General features: G+C 35.1%; 2 protein-coding genes across 2 annotated transcripts; one reads left to right on the forward strand and one right to left on the reverse strand.

The window, feature by feature from the left end:
• Positions 1 to 11,273: 11,273 nt before the first annotated feature.
• On the reverse strand, positions 11,274 to 13,586 carry LOC115449929 (PR domain zinc finger protein 15). Its single transcript, XM_030177823.2, has one exon. The coding sequence runs from the start codon at positions 13,322 to 13,324 to the stop codon at positions 12,794 to 12,796; it is 531 nt and encodes a 176-aa protein (XP_030033683.1). The 5' UTR covers positions 13,325 to 13,586; the 3' UTR covers positions 11,274 to 12,793.
• Positions 13,587 to 15,170: 1,584 nt separating this feature from the next.
• LOC115449932 (juvenile hormone esterase) lies at positions 15,171 to 18,830 on the forward strand. The gene is made up of 3 exons (XM_030177826.2): positions 15,171 to 15,473; positions 16,108 to 17,384; positions 18,295 to 18,830. The coding sequence occupies exons 1-3, from the start codon at positions 15,228 to 15,230 to the stop codon at positions 18,455 to 18,457; spliced, it is 1,686 nt and encodes a 561-aa protein (XP_030033686.1). The 5' UTR covers positions 15,171 to 15,227; the 3' UTR covers positions 18,458 to 18,830.
• Positions 18,831 to 19,387: the final 557 nt, after the last annotated feature.

Below are 19,387 nucleotides of genomic sequence, written 5' to 3' on the forward strand. Positions count from 1 at the left end.
TGTTGAAATGCATGGCGGTAGAAAAATTCTATCGTGCGAACTCTGCCACGCTATATTCGGCAGGCAAGACCATTTAAAACGGCACATGAAGAGTCTACACCACAACCAGAAGTACTGCCACTGTCCTGTTTGCGGATTGGACTGCAAACGGCAAGATCATCTCCTTAACCATATAAAATCGAAGCACTCTGAAAAACCAGAGATATACCACTGTAGAGAGTGTAGTTTTGAGTGCGGTTCCCTCTCCGACTTAGATCGACATGAGACAAGTCATTTAACAACAGAGAGACATCTCTGCCCGCACTGCAAGACAAGTTTCAAACGGCGTGATCATATGCTAAGACATGTTAAGTCACAACATCTAAATCAGTCCGTGTTGTGTCCGATATGTGAACAGAATTTTAAAAGGAAAGATCATGTTGTACGTCACGTAAGAGAGAAACATAAAATGGGTTTTTTGAACGGAAAGTTAATTAAGTCAACTGATATACTATAGCAGGGATGGCGAAGTGGCGCGCGTGCTAGTGGTAGCACGTGACGAAATAATTTGGGCACACGAATATGCCAAACATTGTATCTTTCTTTGGGATTAATTTTGCTTAACAAGGTGCAGTGAAGTCACTGACGATAATAAAATAAACATATGGTCTTAAAATTGCTAAAAAGGGGCACTTGGATAGCTAAAACCGGTCTTGGATGGCACGTTACAGGCCACCTTTTATAATTAATGGAACGTTAACCATTAAAGGTTCGTCGTACCCGTATTATAAGGTTTACATGCTTGATTCTTCCTTGTTGGCGAAAGGGTGCAAGGGCCTTGTTCCCTATAAACCATATAATTAAATGCAACTCATTTATTCTCAAGTGCGATATCAAATGCTGTCAAACTAAGATCAGTATCTTAAGATATTGCTTTTGAAAAAACACATAATATCACCTCATTTAAGTCACAATATATGACGAGATTTTATCAGCAGATTTTTGTATACAGGGTCCTTTTGATGTGAAATAAATGAAACCACATCCTTGTCTTTCTTTCCCTATGTTAACATTATGCCCAAAAATCATCTATTAATTATTATAAATTTTAGCATCAAATATGTCAGTTTTACTTTCAAATTTTTAGGTCATTCTGTAGTTTAATCTGTATATGGAGTGTGCATGAGTATTTCTGAGTGAAAGTGTGATGTTGCTGCAATGAATCTTCTTAGAGTAGTAATAGTGGCATTAGGGCGTATAAACTTAAAATTTATTTTTTAGTTTTGAATAATATTTATTTTATTCGAAAATTACACTTTTTTATTTTATATCTATGGTTCAAATAACTTTACAAAGTATTGTATTCCAAGTAGATAAGTATGTGGTTTCATTTAGTAACGCAATGCCAAAATGACCCTGTACATAACAATGTAAACTCAGTTGAGAACAAGCTCTTAAATAGCAACTTAAGCTCGGGTTTAACAGCCATTTACAAAAAACAATCCCAATTTCAAACTTGAATCCAATTCCAAGAATGTCTCTAGAATATATATAAATTGTCTTTAATTATATAAGCATCTTTATTTAAATAATAATAAAATATTCTCATGTACCTTGACTTATAAGTGCAACTATGTTTGCATATGTGAAGAATTTATTTAATGATCCAATCAAAATAACTCATTTTTGTCAAAGAAACTATTCTAATTGGTCCTATTTGATTAAAATTGAAAAGCAATTGGAATTGTTTATTGGAAATGACAATACAGGATCCAATACATTAACAGTCTTAATTCACAAAGCTATGCTTAGTTAAAACACAAATTTACTCGATCAGCTGTAAGTCAAAACCCGCCATCTTGTCTCAAGGTTTAAACTAGGAACCGGTGATGTTTTTGACAGCTATTTAAGCAATTCTTAATCACCTCTTAACCCTACAAGTATATAAGTAAGACTGTAAATGTATACTTGAGTTGTACTCAGTGATATTGAGTTAAATGTGGCCCTATGACAGTGTAACCTTATAATATGACTAAGAAATGGTTTTCGGTATATCAGTGGTGAAATGTGAAATTTTCCTAAAGAGAACCCAACAACATATAATGTTAATATGCATAAATATGATCCGCAAATTGTTATAATGATAATTAGATTGTACATAAAGATAAGTTGGCAGGAATAGGGTTATTAATATATTGTAGTTTTTTTTTATTTAAATGACGAAACGAGCGTGTCGTTCGCCTGATCGTAAGCCATACGACCGCAAACAATAGAATCATCCAACAGCTTTAATTAAAAAGGTATTCCATTGCGCTCACCATCCAGAGATGTTAAGTCTTATTATCCTGTAGTTACACTGGCTATAATGTTCTTCAAACTGGAACAATAGTGACTACACACTGCTGCTTGGTAAAAGTAGATATTACAGTGGTACCTACCGAGGCAGACTCACATATGGGAGACTTACTACCATATTATGGACTCTTCGCTACTGTTGTATGTCAATTTAAATTGTCATAAACATGGTGAGGTGTGTAATATGTGTATGGATTGTCAAATAACATTAGCATAGGGAATCAGGGCCCTGGTGTTTTGTATGTAATTAGATTTTACATATTGCGCTCTTAATTAAATAATGACCTATACCGAAATTGTTAATTTGTGGAAATGGTCAAAAAACGAATTTCTGTTTGTGACCTTTTTTCTTTTTTTTTCATGCTATAAGTTTCGTTTTTGACCTGTCTTTAATAAGTTCAATTTTATAGCAACTTAAAAAAAAACAGAAATTAGTTTTTTTGACGATTCACACAAATTAACAATTTTGGAATAGGTCATTATTTTATTAAGAGTGCGATATAGTCATCCTAACAGAATTTGTAACTAAAATAGGATCCTGGGCCGGGCAAAGTGAGGATATTATGATCAATATCACTACAGATTTTAAATTTGTCATTAAAAAGGAACCTGGGCCGGGCAAAATGAGGTTTTTCTGATAAGTATGCGTCCAGAGTTGTAAGGGCCGTTCAAGTATTACGTCACGCAATTTGGGGGGGAGCGGTGTCTCGTACAAAGCGTTACGTAACATTGTTTGTTTTTATTTGAATATAATAACAAAGGTATTTTAGCGACTTTCCGGTATTTTGCATAAAATAATTGTGAATATTACAAAGAGAATTGGCACTTTAGAGTTACATAACTTTTAGAGGGGGGGGGGTACATGGAATCGTTACGGCGCGTTACATGGGGGGCTCAAAAATCTTCAAAAATTGCGTTACGTAATTTTTGAACGGCCCCTAATCTTGTAACAGTGAGCCAGCGAACTATCATTTCTAACATGTTTGTATAGTATTTTTTTCTTATAAATCAATATTTGATTATTGTAAAATCTTGTCTTATCCAATCGACCAGAAGTTCCCAAACGTTTTCCTCATAAACCATTTTCAAATTTTTGCTGCACCAAGTGGGTCTCTTTTTTTTTTGGTTTCGCGGAGAAAGTATCATTACCACTACCGCCCAGCCTTCACAGGGGGCGACTGAACAGACATGTTGAGCTCACCGTGCCTTACGACCACTATCAATATTATCTGCCTGCATTGATTGGTGAAGTAAAAAATTTTAGTTCTTTACTATCAAACCAGATAAATTTTCGTGGACGCTTACGAATTGTGAACCACAATTTTTTGGTACACCAACGTAGGCCCCTGTCAGGTCTCCCGTGGAGCTTTAGGGGTCCTCCACTTTGGGAATCAATGCAATGGACATAAACTCTGATAATAAGGGTGACAATATGAAATATGTAATAGGAAATTAAGGGAGGTAACCAAACATTTTGTATAAAACTAGACGTGGTTTGTGGTGTGTTCCAATACATTCTGATGGTGTGCAGAGGTTTCCAAACTACTTTTTCTCCTAGACCACTTTCAAAATTTTTCCTGGTTCTAGTGGATGAGCCCCCCCCCCCCCCCCCAAATTTCTACTATATTCTTCAGGATATGCAAGTCTCAGTGGACCCACCCCCTGCAGCAAAATTTCAACCATATTCCTCAGGATACGCAAGTTTTTACATGTAAGAGTCACTGAGCTTCTTAAATTATCTGCCTACATTGATAGGTGAAGTCAAGCCAACCCATTCCATTTTGACATTTAAACCCCTATTTTTTGGTTACGGCAAGTTTCCCGTGATTCTCCCGTGGTCCCCTGGGGTTCCACCTGGACCACATGGGAATCAATGGTGTACAGTCAAATATAGCTAAACAAATTATAACGTCACATCACCTAGTTGTTAAGTTTAAAGATTTTTTTAATATAAAGCAAATGAAATAGGGATAGTAAAGTTTCGGTTACTGTGGTTCATAATTATATTATTTAAAAAATATATTTAAGTGACTCAAAAAATGATTTTTTGTACCTTCTGTCATGAAAATTATAAATATACAGTCTTACTTATAAAAAAATCGCATAGCTATGCTTTGTAACACAAAACTCGATCAGCTGTAAGTCAAAACCCGCCATCTTGTCTCTTTAAACTAGGAACCGGTGATGTTTTTGACAGCTATTTAAGCAATTCTTAACCACCTCATAACTCTAAAACAAGTTTATAAGTAAGACTATAGTTTAAAGCAATGCACTTGTGATTTTTATATCATGAACTACTATAAAGCAATCAGCAAATGTCTCAGAAAACTGATAAAAATGTAAGATTTGATTCTATGCTATTGAAAAATTTCTGTACTCTTACAAAGCAGTCAACTTTAAAGTTTATAGTACTAACAATGCGGCGGAATAAATTTATTTTTTTGGTTCATGATAATCCAAACGATAATGCATGGAAAATGCATTAAAATTCCATTTAATGTCAAATGTGTTTGTATCAATAATTTATATGTACAGTCAGTATCAAATAAATGTATACTCTGACAAAAATCTAATGTATGTCCAGGAAAATTTAACAACTAATTTTGTTTTTTCGTTTTAAAGTTAACATTGTCAATAAAATAAAATAGTTCCACATTTTATCAGAAGGTGAGGTATTCTTTTTTCTTGGGCAAGTCATACAAAGCAATTATTACGGCACGTCTTGTCAAAGTATATATTAATTTGGAGCTGTACCTACAATTGTAATAACTGTCCGTTTCTGTACAAATAGATGTTTAATGCGATATTTACTTTATGTTATTTCAATATATAGTGTATATTTCATTGGTATATTCGCTCAAAAAATCCAAGTAGGCAATCTTGTGGCTTCAAATCATTTGTCAATTTAATAACGTGTTCACAAACAATATATAATTATTATTTATTAATAAAAAACCGACAAATCATTACATATGACCGATATGATCCTATGGTCTTCACACTAGGCAAGCCTGTATCGTGAAGACCCAAATTTTAGCCTAATTGCCTACAGTACACATTTATTCATTTATTTGACGCTGGTCTTATTACAAAATTAGTTTTATTTTTAAGAGCTTAGGAAGTCTGTGCGCAGCACCGTTCCATACTATGACTGTGTTACGAACGTATCAAAGAAAAACAATATTCTTTATACTCCACTTACTATTAAGTGCAGTGGGGGTCACTTTATGGTGTAAAAAAAATAAAGTTGAACAAGGCCAAAGACAACTATGAGATTTCCGACACTATGAGTTCGAGCGCACTGTGTCTACATAATATTGTTTGTGAATACAGGTGTAAAATGATTGTTGGTGTCGGCTTAGCTCTCAACCGCGAATAACTGCTATACGTTTAATGATTTCTTATGTTTACGCGAATGTTAGACATTAATCAAACTATTTTACAGATTTAGTCGCGGTTTTTATTTCATAATTTTCTCCCGACGTTTTGAAGACTGCAACCTTTGTGGTCAAGGGGGAGGGGCGAGGGGGCAGAGGCTGCAAAGTCTTCAAAACGTCGGGAGAAAATCTATATATATAAAAATGAATCCCTATTTCCCTTGGTCACGCTACCACGCGTGAACGGCTGGACCGATTTCACTATTTATTTTTTTGTTGTGTTTGTTATTGTCAGAAGGTTCTTATAAAAGAAAAAAATCAAAAAATTGCGCGGAAAATTTGAAAATTTAAGAAAACTTAACGAAAATATTAGTTTTATATAACTGTCAATTGTTTGAAATAACTGTCAGCGATTGACAGAATGCGCGCGTGCGTACATAGTTAAGACAGGACAACGTCTGTCGGGTCAACTAGTTATAATATAAAAACCTTGATAAAATCCGAAAAGTAGTTTAATTTTAATGCTATACATTTACAATAGATCTGTGTACCCGAGCGAATCACTGGGTACCAAAATGGGATATGATGCTGCTGTAAACGATGTCTTATGCGAGTTATAAACCAAGAATTAACGCTTAGTTGAGCTTAGCTCGCATCGTTGAGATATATTTTCATGCTTTTGTGCCGCAAACTATTTAAACTATCAACATTGAATTCAAATTTGTTAATATAGGTATAAATGGCGTTGTGTATCATAAAAATAAATAAATAAACATTGATTTAAAACTATTTTGTGGATTCTATCGCGGTTTTTTATGTAATAATTTTCTTCTGACGTTTCAGAGACTGCAATCTAATTAATCATTTTTTTTTATAATTATAAACCGCCAACAAATGAAATTAAAATTTTGTTTAATTGTAAAAATGTGGGTAGGTATTGTAACTGACTTTTTGGATGACTCACACTCACACCTCAGTCCGCCACGTGACCATGAAGGCTGGAGTCTTCGAAACGTCGAAAGAAAATAATGTTAAATTCGCAAAATGGTTTTATTTCAACAATATTTTGAGTTAAGTTATTATGTAGAATACTTGAACGTAGATACGCAAAGGATCTAATCCAAAGTATGGTCGAAAATGAGCGGAGTATGCCAAATTAGTTCTACTCCCTTATTCATAAATTTTATCTAAGGACGGAGTAAAGCTGTGTTAACAAGTCTGTTTCTCAGTGCTGACGGCATGTCAGCCTTCGCAGTGCGTAGACATAGGGCCGTTGTAATTGACTAATATTGTATCTCAATATTATTTGGCTAGTCTATAAGGTCTATATTTTCCATTAGTAAAGACATTTTAGTCAAAATATATTAATTTGAACTTTATTGACAAAATATAAAATAGGATATCAATGAGCAAAAATACGATCTAAACTTCAATCTTTACTAGTGTCATTTTGTGGTCCGGATCGTTTTTGCGTATCTACGTTAAGTTTTGGAGTTTTGAATTTGTTCAGCAACTTTTGTGGCTGACTGTACTATGTAATTTTCTCAACAATGCGACCTAACAAGAAAGCTTAGTCCTTGGTCCGCAAGCTTTAACCAAGTCCAGATGTAACAAAACTCGAATGTAAAAACTCAAATGTATATATTGATATGTGAAGTTTGTTATAATTGTAATAAATATAATTTTATTTATTTTTTGTTTTAATGCATCGGATTTTTTTGGAGGTAGAGTCAACGAGGGATATCTGCGAATGGGATAAGTACTGGAATCCCCCGGCTTAGCGACTACAGGGGCCTGGAAGAAAGTTGGGAGGGGATATGTGGGGGGAAACAAGGAACCTTCTTAGGATAGGAGAAGGGGTGGTTAAGAAATATTCGCGAGCCCTTATAGGCCTCAATGTGAATTGGCAACCATGTGGTGCAGGCGTGCATTCGATGAATACATTAAAATTAGGTAGTCGAGATACTAAAATATTTGAACTATGCCCTCAAATACTATTTTTGACGTAGAAGCTTTTTATCCCCGAAAGGATAGGCAGAGGCTCAACTGGTGTTACAGATAGCCTAGTTGGGAGTGGAACGGACTGCCGAGACGAATGTACGCCGGTTTAAAACCCAAACACACCTCTGACTATAAGTTATGTGGGTATACTTTGTGAAATATCGCTTGCTCTAACGGTAAAGGAAAACCTGAGAAGTTCTCCAAGAATTTTAAGGGTGTGTGTCTATCAATGCGCACTACAGAGTGGTGGACTAAGGCCTAATCCCTCTCAGTAAGAGAGGTGGCCCCTGCACAACAGTGTGATAGTATTATAATACAGGGCAAATAATTATGTTTTTTTTTTTTATAGATGTTTGGCAAAGTTATCCCATTGCAACTGATGGTAAGAATGGGATCCAATAGAATGTCGACTGACGACAGATTACCCCTCAGTCGACACAATTATGCCTGTTGGAACTGGATATACACGGGCTGATCCCGGCCACTATGGCGTATAACGCGGTATTAAAAAAATGCAAAATAAAAAACAAATTAAACAATATACTTTAATACTTAATAATACAAATTCAAATCAGGTTTTTGGAAACTTAATACTAACTTACATTAAATTGTACGCTAAGTTATTACAAGTCACTAATTTCGGCATCGGACATTTTGACCGAATTTTACAAAATATACTGATTTCTTATGTTTATGCGAATTAGGACATTAAAATTAAACTATTTTTCGGATTTTATCGCGGTTTTAATATTTTACGTTTCGTTTCGTTTCAACTTAAAAAACAAACCGCTATAAAATCGAAAAATAAATTAATATTATACTGATTTAAAACTGCGAATTCGGCATCCTTATTTTAGATATGTTCGAATTTGGAATACTCGTTCTAAATTTGAAAATGACATTTTGTAACGAAAATAAGTACAGTTTAGTTCATATACAAAAAAATAAAATACCGTAACTAAAATGTAATAAAAATATTCGAGTACTGGTTTAAATATTCTAATTAAATTCATAAGCGTAAATTAGGTCTTTAAAAGAAGTCTAAGATTCCTAGACCTAGAACCATCGATATATATGTACTACGTACTAGATTTGGCGTTTCGAACATTCACTGTGTTCAACTGGATTGAACTGCAATCCATTCAAACTGATTTTAATATGGTCAATATTGACAGCTTGTAGTTGTGTACGGAGTGGCGCTCATGATATAAGAACTCGAGTCTAAGTGTAAACTTGAATGTGAATAAAAAATATTAGTCAAATAAGTAAAACTATTTGTTGTAAGTGAATAAATAGGTTATAACAGTGACGTTTTGGTCGCCATTTTAGTTCAGATTTTGAACAAATTGTTTATATAAGTACGTTCATGTCTATAGAATATACGTCAATGCCTAGAAATAATGAACTACCCTATTTTCAAGCAGTCGAGTCACCTGATAGTACTAATTGACTTTCTTGTTTCCAAATTATTTCCTTGAGAAATACTTTTATCATTAACTTATTAACAAATGGATTTAAGGTACTAGCATAGAGTTGTAAAACGAAATATTACTTATAAGAAAACAATACATCCTTCTCTTTCTTTTTGTACTATACGAGTAAAGACAGAAAGAGACCACACTACGCTCAAATGTGTGCAATTGAAATTAAGCCATAATGCAATACGATTCAGACTAAAATGTTAAGTTTGCTTACTGTATAGTTCATAAGGACGATTTTTTCACATATTTTTTACTATCAAACATATATTTGTTGATAAAACAGTACTAAAATACTTAAATACATACGGATACACTATTGCCGTGCTAAGCGCAAAAGCGGTGTGTCAGGGAAACATTATTTCGAGATAATCGGAGTTTTGTAAATATAGTTTTATAGTTTTGTATATATTCCTGAGAGGGTTGTGCAGTCATATAAAGATTAAATTAATTTATTCCATATTTCTCGAGCCTATAAATGAACTGCTCTAAACTTTTTTTGTTTTTTTTCTTCTTACTTTATCATGTACTGTAGTCTAAACCCTACACTGATTGAAAAGAGCAACGCCAGGAGATTTCTGCCCGTTCTTTCGTCATAAAATTTTCCGAACTGGTGGTAGAATTAATATTGACGGAATCTAAATAATGTATAACATTCACTAACAGATTCAAATAAATTTTTACTTCCAATACTTGTTTCATTTCATTTAAACTGTCCTTTAACAAGTTCTAAATAAGACCGTTTTTTAAGTAAGTTCATTGGATGGGTATTTTTTTAAGCTATCTGACGCCATAAAAATCAAGATTGTTTTTTTTTTAAGATACAGCTTTTGCAGTAGGTACATAAATATAAGGGCAATTGATTTACTCACAAGTATATAACCTCTATTTATCCCCGAAGAGATAGGCAGAAATAATTCTAGGGCCGTAATAATATGATTCAATTTCGCTCGCAAGTGCGGTATCAGCTGAGACGCTGTCAAATTAAAGTCAACATCTTAAGGACGCTATATCAGTGGCGAAGAATATTTTTTTCTAAAAACGAACCCAACACAACTTATAAGCACTAATAATGTGCATAAAGAGGTCTGGAAATCGTTCTAGTTATACAATTTTCTATAAATTACGAAAACACCATGAGGAAACCTGCATACCTGAGTTCTCTATAGGAGTTTTGAGGGTGTGTGAAGTCTACCCGCACTACAGTGTGGTGGAATAAGGCCTAATCTTTCAGTAGTAGAGGAGGCCCAACAGTGGGACAGTATATAATACAGAGCTGATATTATTATATATTTAAACTGTGAACAGTGTTGTTGGTTACATGTTTAATGCAGTAAATGTTTAATTTTGCCCTTTACTTATTTAATGTGTAACTGTTATCTTCATTTGAATAAAATAAAAAAAAAAAAAATTACGAAAGGAAACCCTACAGGATTTGATTTATATGGACCCTTCACTGCTATTTAATAAATAAATCGATGGCTCCCAAGTAAACTATCGTATTTTAAGAAAGACAAATCATAGCACTCTGGGTACAACAATGCAGGGAGTTCATTCCAAAGTTTGCACAATGGTAAAAATGAGTGATTCAATCCGCTCAAAAAACATGCTGTAGAAATATGTACATTAGTTACTAAAACTAAGGACACAATACTTATTGCCTATAACCTTTTGTTATATTACAAAAAAAAATTAAGTTAAAAACTTAAGTATATACAGTTAATGTAGCTTACATAGTTAATACACAAAAGTTTTTTTTATTAATAAATAAAATAATTTCCAAAAAAATTAACCTAATTTTTTTAACGTTTCATAACTGGATTTTTCCTTCAAATTACTTCACTAACCGCAATGTTTGTTTTTTATAAAAAAATATGTTTTACATTAAATTTTAACTACAAAATCAAATTTATGAGTATAATGGACTTTGTACAATAGTTTCCTATAAAAATATTACTGTACTAATATTAACAAAAACAACATATCAATGGCAGCTCTTTGAACATACAAAAAAGCAGACTCCTTAATCCCTGAAAGAAAAGGCAATGCAACCAGGGGATTAACTTTTTGCCATATGTATTCCAGCCGTAATATATGTGGGCAAGCCTATTGCTATATTGGGAATTTTTAATTTTTCATTCAGGCGCAGCAAAGTGACATCACTGCACCTGAAGGTAAGCAGAGTGGAGTTCAATAGAATGTCAATTCACGAGAGATTACCCCTCAGTCGACACAATTATGCCTGTTGGAGTTGGATATACACAGGCTGATCCCGGAGCGACACGTGGGCCACTGTGGTTCTAACACCTTGTGTACGGTCGCTATCCAGGCGGATATAAAATATATCCTACCACTAGCAGATTTCAGACTCAGCACTTTTTTATATTTGTGTATTGGGAATATTTTATTTTGAATACTGGAAAACAGACAACTGTATAAATGATTACAAACATGGCATTTTGCCATAAGAATCATGACTTTTTGGAATGAAATGATAGTATTAGACATTATACATGTTTCTTTATATCTATGTGAATGATAGACATCAAAATAGAACCAATTTCAGGGTCTCAGTTTTTTAAACTTCAGAAGAAAATAAAATATAATTATATAATTATTTATTATAAACCCAAAAAAATCCGAAAGTTTGCTTAATTACAACATTTCACAATGCACTCTATTATCTGCACTTAAACAGTTATTCCAAAAAAATTAAGAAAAAATATTTTCATAATTTGAGTATTCTATGTTACTGCCATTGATATATATATTAATATTATGTAGTTATGTACTTATAAGACATACATAGTCAGTTTATTGCCCATTTGAACCAGTTAAGAGGCTGCCGGCAGCCCTTAAGAGCGACTTTCATAGGCATGATAGACTTTATGTCTATTATTTTTTATTACAGCTCGGGATGTAACATATTAGAAAAAAACCTTCAAGGTGAACATACTTTTGATCAGAGGTGGTATTAGGTGTGAACCGGGCAATTGCCCAGGTCCTCTCATGTTGCCTTGGACAAACTTCTTTAACCAATACCAACATAAGTTAAAATTTGACAAAATGGTGATCTGATTTTATAGTCACTTTTTGTTTTGTATTTACTATTATTACTCAACATTGGCAAAATCACCGATAAATAAATGGTGGCCATAATTTAAAAGAAGAACAGTTGAGAGAGAGTTGAGAAACTTTTTTTCTCCACCCAGACTTTGTGTATTTTTTCTTTGCCCTGCATATGGTTTTGCGTCAGTCACCAACACTCTTGGCTATAGGAGTGTTTTATTTAAAAATAATATTCAATGGCAAAACAAATTAGTGATAAATTCAAAATAGGAAGACCCATATTTTACTAATTTACAAGTAACTCACATTAGCCCATTTAAAGGTGTTTTTTTCAATAATCAAGTAAATTATTTTTGTTATACCCACTGGGTAATATCAAACATAACTTAAACAGTATTAAACTGTCTTATTAAGTATTACTATCATCTGCAAAGCTCTCTTACCATCCCGCTGAGTCCTCATATCAGATTAAATCAGCGAATTTCCAGAAACTGCACAATGGACAATAGACAAACCATTATTACCTTAAACTAATCATAACCTCTTATGGATCCTGTTCAGATGACTACGGAGAGACTCCTCAGCTTTAAACTTCAGCGAACACAGCTGACACTCAAATATAACAGCTTTGTTCGAATGTTTATTTTTGACATGCTTAGCCAGCCCATCCTTGCTAGTAAACTTCTTCTGACACTTCAAACAGGAGTTTTCCGCCAGAACCTGCTTTAATTTGAGATGGCGGCGGAGACAGTACCTTGATTTAAAAGTTACAGCACAACTTTCACACTTCAACTTGCTTTTAATTTGATGTTGGGTTTGACAATGCATGTCCAAGTTGCTCTTCTTGTTGAACACTATTTGACAGTCGTTGCACTCAAAAGTGGCCGCTTTCTGCTGCACTTCGTGGTTCGAAGTCATATGGCGGAGGTAATGGTGGTTGGTGGTGAATTTCAGTCGGCAATATTGACAGGGGAAGATGTATTTTTTCTCGTCGAATTCGTCGGCTTTACGGGTCCGTGTTCGCGTGATCCTGATCCTGGGACCGGTTCTCGGCTTCTTATTCATAATAATGGTGACTGGGTGGTCTTCTCAACCAATATACATTTTTTGTTCTAAACTACACGTAGGCAAAAGGGAATTTCGAAGATTTTGTTGATTTTACGCGACAATCACTATTAGATGTTATTGTTGGTTGTTCGTTTGTGGAACGATTGAAACGTTTGTTTACTATTTTAATTAACGGTAATGTAATTTTTGATAATATTGGAGTCAAAATATCAAAATTCTGTTATGTCAAAATAGGTTTGACGTGCGTTTCAAAACTTCGTGTAAACAAACTTTCACTTTTGTAAACTTTTTGACATAAATTAATGATTATTTTAAATAAATTAAATTGAATTTTTCCATTTAACTTGGGATTTCCAAAATATATTCCTTGTTTTTTCTATACAGTTAACATGATTTTAAATAATGATCATTAAAAAAATTAAGTTATTACTCATATTTTAGCATCATATTTTATATCAAGTATTCGAACGCGTTATTGTCCCGACAAAACCACGACTTTTATCCCCCAACTCAGACAAGGGCCACAGGGGTAGACAGAGGTGCAATTAAGGCATTTAATTTTCGCCATGTGTATTCCGTCACATGATGTGATACGGAGCGAACCTATATACCGGGTACAAATTTCAGATTCTGAATAATTAATACACAGGTGTTCCTAACTAAAAATCATCCATGATTTAAAGAGCTGTAGGTAACTTGGAAACGCTGACCGCTCGACTCCTGCAAGGCAATTCTTGTGCACTCGTTCTCCACACCGAATGCACGCCCATGCAAGGGGAGACAATTGTCGCGGCCTTAAACACAGTTAAGTGTATATGCCTCTTGATTGCCAAAATCACATTGAGATCTATCAGGGCTCGCGAACATCTCCCTTCTTTCTCCCCTGCGCCCATCCTAATATAGTTCCTTCTCCTTTGCCCACACTTCCTTCCCAGCTATCCCTATTCCCTTTGGGACTGTCGTGGTTGCTAAGCTGGGGCATCGGTTGTACTCCGTTAGCAGGGTACCCTTGATGATAACTTAACGGTGGCTCTCACAAGAAACGTCACCGGCATCTTACATCTCTAAGTAATCGCAAACTTCCAATAAGAATCTACTCTGGTGTTCATACAGGATAATGTAAAAAAATGCATCTAAAAGGTTTTCATTAGCTAAAGCATAAGTAAAGAATAAAACCGAAAATTGCGAGTCTACTCTCGTATGGAGTGTTCCGTACACGTACACTTGATTTATACGTGCATCACGCTGCCCTTGTCCAAAGATAGATAGAGATTTAACACACGGATTTCATCATATTTAGCTGATGGTAGGCTATTCTATATACGGCCGGATAGCAACCGTACACAAGGTGTTAAAACCCATAGTGGCCCACGTATGTCCCGTTCCGGATCAGCCTGTGTATATCCGGCTCCAACAGCCATAATTGTGTCGACTGAGGAGTAATCATCTCTCGTCAATGGATCCCACTCCACTTACCATTAGGTGAAAACGAAGTTTATGTTACGCGCTATAAAATATGAAACGGGCGCGTTTCCATTATCAGGAATAATTCTAAGACTTCAAGCTCCGAGGGGCCAGTAATGAACAGAAACCCAATATCAATTTACCAAGATCTGGAAATCGAATTCATGACCTCATCACGGCAGACGTACCGCAATACGCCTACTATGCCACCGAAGCTGATAAACTTAAGATATTGAACCCTAAAAACGAGTGTAAAACATTATGAAACCATTACATCATCATTGCAAAACTTATTATCGAAAAATCACGTATTAATCTCTTCTAATGATTGATAAAAAATATATTGTTTAAATCACGTTCGTATTTCAATAAAAGCAGACAACTCATTCATAATTCGAACGGAGCATAGACAATTGAAACCATAGAGTATACTATAATGCGAACGTACAGCCTTGTGCTGGTGCTGGCCGCTTTCGGCCTGGCTTTGGCTGAAGACACCCAATCGGATATAGATGAGACTTCCAGTGAGGAAATTGTAGAAGAAAAACCTGTTTTGGCCATACCTAAAGAAAAAACTATTATTGTTGATACTAAATATGGAAAAGTTGAAGGTGGATTATCGTTCAGCGGACTTTATTATGAGTTTATGGGAATAAAATATGCTGTCCCCGTGGATTTTAAGGTAAGAGACAATTAATAGTTTTTTAAAAGTTTATTTTATGTTGATGTGCCTTGTATCAGCTCTCTTACAAAAAAATATCAATGTTTTCGACTGTGCCCGCAATATATTTACTGTTAGGTACTGCCTTGTTAATCTATACTAATATTATAACGAGAAAAAGTTTGTGAGTTCGTTCGTTTGTAGGGGCTAATCACCTGAATGGCTGAATAGATTTTGAAAATTCTTTCACTAATATCAAACTACATTACTCTTGAGTACTACATACTACAGTATGATATAAATAAGTACTCAACTAGCTTTTGCTCACGGTTTCGCCCGCGTAAAGTTTTCCGGGATAAAAAGTCCCGCTATATATTTCCCCGTATAGAAAGTAGCCTATAACCTTCCCAGGGTACTAAACTACATCCATACAAAATTTTATAAAAATCCGTTTAGTACATTTTGAGTACATCGATAACATAAAGACAGGCAGAAAAGGTGACTTTCTTTTATAATATGTATAGATCTCCAATGTCAGGATGACGAGCGCTGTACAAATTCGTTTGTTACTGTTTATTGGTTCATATCGTTTACCTTAAACAAATGGCATGCTCATCTCATCATTAAAAAAAAATAATGAAAAATCTCTTTCCAGGCCCCCGAAGAACCACCATCGCACTCTGACGTATACAGAGCCGATATCCGCGCAGTATTATGCCCGCAATTTCCCTTCCACGACCCCCTAACCGCTCCGAGTGACAACCCTGATTGCTTAGTCCTCAACGTTTACACCCCTACATCTATCAACGGGTCTCTTCCCGTCATGTTCTTCATTCACGGAGGCGGTTTTGGAGTCGGTTCAGGTTCCCCAGCATTTTACGGCCCGCAATACCTCCTTACACACGATGTTATCCTAGTTACTGTCAATTATAGGCTGAATGCTTACGGCTTCCTTAATCTACATACGAAAGAAGCTCCGGGTAACGCTGGTTTGAAAGATATCAGAGCAGCTTTGCGATGGGTCAGGGATAATATCAAGAATTTCGGCGGAGATCCTGATAATGTTACTATTTTTGGACACGGCACTGGCGGTACTGCTGCCATTTTGATGACAATGTCTGAGTCTACTAAAGGATTGTTTAAACGAGTGATATCAGAGAGCGGGTCGCTCTTTACACCACAGTCTTTTGATCCCAATCCAATTGACACTGCAATTCAAATAGCTAAATGTTTGGAAGTGAATACAGAAGACCCTGAAAAACTTTACGAAGTGTTTTCCGAAACGCCAATTATTAAATTAGAAGAGGCTATTATGAAGCAGATGAATTCTCGTTCGGTCTTCGTTCCGTCAGTAGAGACGGTCTTCGAAGACGAAGAACCCTTCCTAACAGACACTCCTTATAACATTCTGGTTCAGAATAAGTCGCATTGCGTGCCAATTTTAATAGGTCTTAATACTGTGGAAGGATTGACAAGCACTTTGGACTATTTTACGATAACAAGTCAATTAGACCGATTAGTGAACGAAGATTACTCTGTACTGGATCAGAGGAATCTAATAGTTCCTAAAGACGAGAAAGAAGATTTTAGGAATCTAATAAAAGACACTTATTTCGCTAACACGACAGAGGAGGCTTTGGTTGGTGGACTTATTAATTATAATAGTGATTTCTCTTTTGTTGGACCGATGGATATGTTCATTGATATGTACGCTAATATCTCAAGTCAGCCTGTCTTCTCTTATATCTTCAATCATATAGGAACAAGGAATTTAGGAAGGTTGCTAACTAATTCTAGTCTTCCAGCGACTTCGCATTATGATGAATTGTTTTATATCTTCGAATTGGAAAGGCTTCCATTGCCAATGGATGAGGAAGATGCTAGAATCGTCACGTTTATGACGATGCTGTGGACCAACTTTGCTAAATATGGGTAAGATATGTTATTTCATAATATCAGTCCTGTATTATATACTGTTCCACTGTTGCACGGGCCTCCTCTACTGAGAGGGATTAGTCTTTAGTTCACCACGCTGTACTGAGGGCAGATTTCACACATTCAAAATTCCTATAGAGAATTTCTCAGGTATGCAGGTTTCCTTAAGATGTTTTCAAACACACCTCTGACTTTTCTAATATTATGTGTTTATCGTTTGTGAATTATCGCTTACTTTAACGGTTAAGGAAAACATCGTGAGAAAACCCGCATACCTAAGAAGTTCTCTATAAGAATTTTGAGGGTATTTGAAGTCTGCCTGCACTACGCCAGTGTGGTGGACTAAAGCTTCATCGCTACCGAATAGCTCTTTATCACCACAGTAACTAAGCGAGGCAAATAAAGTAATGTTGGATATAAGTAATATTTATTATTGGATTTAGAGCGCACCGCTTAGCTCTCTCGCACAACCCTAATGAATCCACACCTTCAAGTACAAACTACTACTAGTCTAGTCAAAATCCGCAAATGAGAAACATTGTGTAGGTACTTAGTACTTACTGTTCGTCAGAATTGAATTGCCCCTACGGATTGAAAATATAAGTAACTTAGTTCTTAATGTCTCGGTGGCGTAGATGTAGTGCCTGCGCGGTGCGGCAGCGCTCTGAGTTTCTGGGTTCGAATCCCGGGTCGGGCAAAATGGTATTTAAGTTTTTCTGCTCAGCAGCACGGAGTCTGGAATTCGTGCCTGATATGGCGATAGGCTCGCCCCCTATCACATCATGGGACGGGACACACTTGGCTAAAAAATGGTGCCCTGGTTGCGGCTCTGCATACCCCTTCGTGGATAAATGCGTGATGTTTGTTTGTTCTTAATAGCATAATTCACATACATTATTTTTTTCAGCACTCCAACCATAGATTCCGGTACTGGAGAATGGTTGCCGTATCCACACAATCTAGCTATTGCCATCGAGCCGCAATACGTAACCTCCTTGACGCCAGAGAGAGCGCAATTTTGGCGCGAATTATATCAGAAATATGGCGCGGAAATCAACAATGAAATATAACCTAAAAATATTTGGGTGTTTGACCTTTTAATGTTTTTAGTATATTTTAACGAAATCATAATTATTTTTATAGATTGATTGATAACATTTATTAGTTATACTTAATTAAGTATTGTTTTTAGCAACATAACACGAAAATAGCGTTTTGTAATTTCACTTAATTTTTTTATGTTTGTATTTTAAAGTGATAGTACTCTAAATATTTCAACAAAAGGTCAAAATACCCAATTAATTCCAAATTCACGACGGATGTTTAATATTTCATATTTAGGAGCAAAATTATTGTTTTCTTTGCTTTTCAAAAACAATTTTTTCTTCATTGGTTTAGCAAAATTTTAATAAATTTCTGGTGAATATTTCCATTGCATTAATATAAGTGTTTCTTATTTAATTTATTTATTTATTGTAAATAATAATTGTAAGTAAATTATATTTTTAAAATATTTTTTTAATTTATACGCCATTTGCACATACTTATATCTCTAAATTAGTACCCTATAGGAGACATCAACATCAGCCATATGAAATCCAGTGCTGAAATCTAAGATGTTTTTGTTACATAGATACGTTGTCCGAGCTCAATATTGGCAAGACGAAAGCAAGGTAATTGCCCGACATTCACTTAGTCCACCTCCAACCACTGTCGCGGCCATAGACTAATATATAATACTGGAAAGTCGCGGCTAGTCGGCTTACTAACTTTTTGTATTTTTATAAATAAAATGCCTTGGCCTTGCCTCCAACCACTGTCGCGGCCATAGACTAATATATAATACTGGAAAGTCGCGGCTAGTCGGCTTACTAACTTTTTGTATTTTTATAAATAAAATCATGGATATTTCGGCCTTTAAAATTTAATATGACGAAATTTTAAAGGCCGAAATATCCATGATTATTAATTATTTTTACGTTTTTCTTTACTTGCCAATA

The sequence above is a fragment of the Manduca sexta genome, chromosome 1 (assembly GCF_014839805.1).
Source record: "Manduca sexta isolate Smith_Timp_Sample1 chromosome 1, JHU_Msex_v1.0, whole genome shotgun sequence".
NCBI classification, from domain to species: domain Eukaryota; kingdom Metazoa; phylum Arthropoda; class Insecta; order Lepidoptera; family Sphingidae; genus Manduca; species Manduca sexta.